The 4,528-nt window shown below is 39.3% G+C and overlaps 1 protein-coding gene across 1 annotated transcript; it reads left to right on the top strand.

Annotated features, from left to right (window-relative positions):
- Nucleotides 1-1,654: 1,654 nt before the first annotated feature.
- LOC141622190 (uncharacterized) lies at nt 1,655-4,211 on the top strand. The gene is made up of 3 exons (XM_074438244.1): nt 1,655-2,348; nt 2,443-2,800; nt 3,620-4,211. The coding sequence occupies exons 1-3, from the start codon at nt 1,779-1,781 to the stop codon at nt 3,727-3,729; spliced, it is 1,038 nt and encodes a 345-aa protein (XP_074294345.1). The 5' UTR covers nt 1,655-1,778; the 3' UTR covers nt 3,730-4,211.
- The last annotated feature ends 317 nt before the right edge of the window (nt 4,212-4,528 follow it).

The following is a 4,528-nucleotide window of genomic DNA, read 5'->3' on the forward strand; positions in this document are numbered from 1 at the left end:
GGTGGGACAATGCCCCAGAGGGGTATGCACACTCGGAATAGAGTATGATACATATGATATATGAGATATGAGAAATAAGATGTGGAAATGAAAATTGAGTTTGGTTTCTATCAGTTGGTTATGGTAATGAGTCTTTTATACGGGTGTAGTCAGTTGGTCAGAGTTGTATGATGGTTATATAAAATTCGTAGTTTGGCTTACCTTTATTCAGATGTTGTGTGGTTTATGTGTGTGTCTACAAATCCTTTTAAAATTGCTGGCATGTGGTGATCCATATGATATTTATCGGTCATATTGGGGGAGCAGTGTTATGTACATGTTGATATAATGGTTGTTGTAGGATTTGGTTGCTTGTACGGGAATGGGTGAACACGAGATGATCGATCAATACTTAGTAGCTGAGTAGTTTATAGTCGGACTTCACTTTAGATATACTCAATTATTCATTTGTATTAATAGTTTTGACTTACGCTTTAAACACTACTAAGATAATGCGGAATAGTGACGAGTGGTAATCTGACGTTTTTTTTTTCTAGTTGAGTTGTAATTGATGTTGGTTAATAATTGATAAAGTGGTGTTCGATTGTTTGATTTGATATTGCTACCACGGTATGCCGTGATGATAACGCGTTTATTTATTTGAGAAGTTCTGGTTAAGGCTCCTAATGAAATGAGAGTGTTATCTAGTAGCCTCGATATGGGGTATTAGTGATGAGGCATGCAATTACGACTCATATGAACTGAGCTATAATGTCGACCGAAAGAGACGGAACTTAGACAGGTTACCAAAGTACCCCTTTGAAGGAGGTCATCATGGAGACCCGACCCCTCCGACAATTCTCTCTGATTGCATTATCCGTAAACAATACGAACGAGGGTATATGACACCAGAAACGTACCTGGATTGGCCTTAAGAGTTGACGACCATGACGATCAACTTCTTTTGACCCATACTTCCGTACACTATACAGATCATGTTGGACAACACATGGGGTATATCAAGACTGGCCGAAGAAGTCAACGGCCATCGATCCTTGATAAGATGTACAGAGAAGGACACATGGGCATGCACTTTCAGTCAACTTTTCAGTTTTCAGTTACCTTTTCGGCTAATTTTACTAAACAGAGTCATAGAATACGATCAAACCTTTTTAACCAATTCAAGATCGGGTTCGTTTAAATCAACTGTTCCTCGAGTTAGCCCAATCCAAAGTCCCAAATCCACCAATGACCAACTAGGACCATTAATGATATTTTCCAACCAAAGTAGTACGAGAAGGAAGTTCAAGAAATGGGACTAGTACCACAAATCTTGGTAGAGAAGTAAATACAAAGACGAAGGAATGCAAAATGCAAAATTAAAAGGGGAGTAGAAAAGAAACGTATGACCCCGAAGTGGTCCTCCACTCCACTCCTCCCCCCCTTCCACTCCACTCACTAACATTTGTCAACGACGTACTGGTCTTGTTCCCATTTACTTTCTTCCCAATTCCCTCCCTCCCTCTAGGGTTTCCTCCTTTTCCTTTAAATCCAGCGCGTAAATCTCACTTCCTATGCGCGTAGATCTCACTCTCGTACTATTCGTCTACATATACGGTGTACAATACCAATACCCCCACCACTTTCCCACTCACTTTCTCTCTCCATATATACCCCCTTCCTTTGTTAACCCAAAACAAACCCTCATTCACTTCAAATTCTTCCCTCCCTCCCTCTTAACCCGCCGAAATATCCAACATCTTCTCTAACCAACTCATACCTAGTCAACCCACTGAGCTATGGCAGACGAGTTACTAGACGGCGAGTTCTGGCTTCCGTCTCAGTTCCTCACCGACGACGACATCCTCATGGACTTCAAATCCGACACCACTTCCGGTTCCGGTTTCGGGTTCGGGCTCACTTCCGGGTCAAACTCCGATCTTGCTTCGCTCACCAGCGACGACGACGAACTCCTCCACTACTCCAAACCACCGGCGCCCCTATCCGGGTCGCCTCAGTCGACCCTCTGCGGTTGGGAGTTAAACCACCCGGATTCTGGTTCAAGTTCCGGTTCTCCGCAGAAAGAACAGCCGGAAAAGGAAGAAAATAATGATATAAAAAACGACAACGATGATGACGACAACAACAAAAACGCGACGTTAGATCTGCTTAATAAAGCGGCTGGTGAAGTGGCCAAGATGAAGTTAAGGACTGAAAGAAGCACTGGTACTGGTTTCTTTGACTGTAGTAACACCGCGAAAGCGAAAACTCTTCCTTCTCCTCCTGCCTTATCGAAGCCGAATCAACCTCAGCCTCCTCTTTATCCGCCTCCTTTTTATTACTTCCCGCAATTCCGCCGCTTTCCTCCGGTATATATTTTTTTTTTTAACTTCGTTTAAAATCATTTGTTTACCTTTGATTAAGTTATGGTTATTAATTTCTTTATTTTTGTGGTTTGTTTAGAATATGATGTGGGGACCAGTCCAATATCCGCCGCCGCCACAGCAACTACAGAACAGAGTCACAGTCACAAAGAACAACAGTAACAGTAACACCAAGACAAAAGACACCAAACCCGCCACCAACGGTAGTAATAACCGTCCTTTGGGCTTACCTCCATCTGCATGGCCACCTCTTCCGGGCCAGACCCAAACCCAAACTCAACCCCAGGCCCAACCCCAACCCCAACAGCCGCAGCCGCAAGCACAATCGCAAGTCCAGCCCTATATGGGTATATTTGTCGGCCCACAAAGCGCGTCGGTTGGTACCGGTGTATTCTTACCTCGCCGAACCACTACTACCGAGCCTAAAAAGAAGTCAGGTATAGTTACTGTTCCTATTCTTTTTATTTTTGACGGTTTTGTGGTTACTTTACGTTATTTTACGGTTTACAGTATAATTTATATCTAGATCTCGATCTGTGTTACAGCAGTTACTGTTTTTACGTGTTTTGACGGTGGAATGTTTAATGGAGTTATTGCGTAAAGCTGTGTTTCTGACAATAATTTAATTTAATTTAATTTGATTTGAATTAATTTAGAATTAAAGAGTAATAATAAAAAGAAATAAATTAGAGGTGAGAATATGTGAGAGATAAAGAGAGGAGAGGAGAGGTGGGTGGTCACTATTTCGTGTCATTTACACCTGTTAAAGATAGTTCCAGGAATCTTTTCTTTTTTTTTGCTGACGTTATTGATGGAATCTATTAAAGTATTGGTCCGTCTATTTATTCCACAGTAAATATAATTCAAATTTAGAATAAATATATCTCGGTGTTAAATAAGAATTTGCCATTAATGTTAAGAGTATTATTTCTATGGTCCTCTTCTTTGGTTAAGGAATCGGATTTGGGGGGATGAACATATTTGGTTAATTATCGAATATTAAGGATTCTTTCCCTTATTGATTTGTTAACATTAGCTAATTAGCATATTGATAAAGGGTTCATTTCCCCTGTTATGATTGGAAACATTCTCCGCCCTTTACGGCTATTTGGAATAAAGTTGCGTACATTCGATTTTCATCTCATGATATTATGTTATGTTAGGAAAAGCCGTAGTATATACGAAGTGTTAGACTATATAAGACGATTTTGATTGAGGATTTGCATCTGATCCAAACGTTAATGCATAATTTGCAGATGGTAACATGATGAAGACTAAAAACAATAAAGGAACACAAAAACGAAGCTCCGTTCCAGCAAAAACAAACGACGACGACATTCAATTGCCTTTGGAATGGGTTTATTGAATCATTTAGCAGGATAATCTCATACTCGATGTGTTTCTCTTTTCTTTTTGGAATGATTTAGGAAATATATTTGGTTTTTTTGGTTTCGGTCACATTTTCTATAGTCGGGTTTTTTGGTTTTAGCAGGCATAGAGTAGAACAACACTATAGGATAGTTACTCATAGTAGAAGTAATAAACTAATAAGGAGTGAAATAAAAGGAAATGGTAGTCTTTTTGGGTTTCTTACCAGAACTCAAGTTTGTTTCATTATTATTGGGTGGTGATAATAAGGGTATTCAATTTGGCTCCATGGGTTCTGCTTTTGTTTTATCCATGGAGTTGGTCCAGATAATAAATTTCAAAGTGTTGTCGTTTGTTTTTCAGTTAATTAGAATTTATATCTTTATTTTATTTATTATATGGGATGTAATTCGAGGGAAAATTGGTTCTTATGTAGATTATCCCTCTTCTTTGTGATATAATAATATTGTCTTTTAAATCTTTGTCGTTTATTTTCTCTCTTTTTTTTTCTAAATAAGTTGATAACAACCTAGCTGATATAGCCCGATCCAACCTGGTGCAAATCCTGGCAAACCTGAACAATTCGAAACCGTTCAGATTAACCCGTTTGCCAAATCTAGAAACTAGGACAGTACAATATTCAGGGAGGGGATTCTAACTTGTGACCGATCAACTATCACGATATTTCGTCTAGATCAACTCCGGTTTGATATACTTCTTCCTATTCATTCATTTTGTCCCCCTTCTATTTTACACAAAAATTAAGAAAATGATTTTGGACCACACAAAGCACTCTA

The sequence above is a fragment of the Silene latifolia genome, chromosome X (assembly GCF_048544455.1).
Source record: "Silene latifolia isolate original U9 population chromosome X, ASM4854445v1, whole genome shotgun sequence".
NCBI classification, from domain to species: domain Eukaryota; kingdom Viridiplantae; phylum Streptophyta; class Magnoliopsida; order Caryophyllales; family Caryophyllaceae; genus Silene; species Silene latifolia.

What these genes read in the sequence shown, in the direction of transcription:
- LOC141622190 (XM_074438244.1), top strand. Translation starts at nt 1,779, where the DNA reads ATGGCAGACGAGTTACTAGACGGCGAGTTCTGGCTTCCGTCTCAGTTC. An exon ending in AATTCCGCCGCTTTCCTCCG is followed by an intron (nt 2,349 to 2,442) that starts GTATATATTTTT and finishes TGGTTTGTTTAG; the next exon opens with AATATGATGTGGGGACCAGT. An exon ending in CGAGCCTAAAAAGAAGTCAG is followed by an intron (nt 2,801 to 3,619) that starts GTATAGTTACTG and finishes CATAATTTGCAG; the next exon opens with ATGGTAACATGATGAAGACT.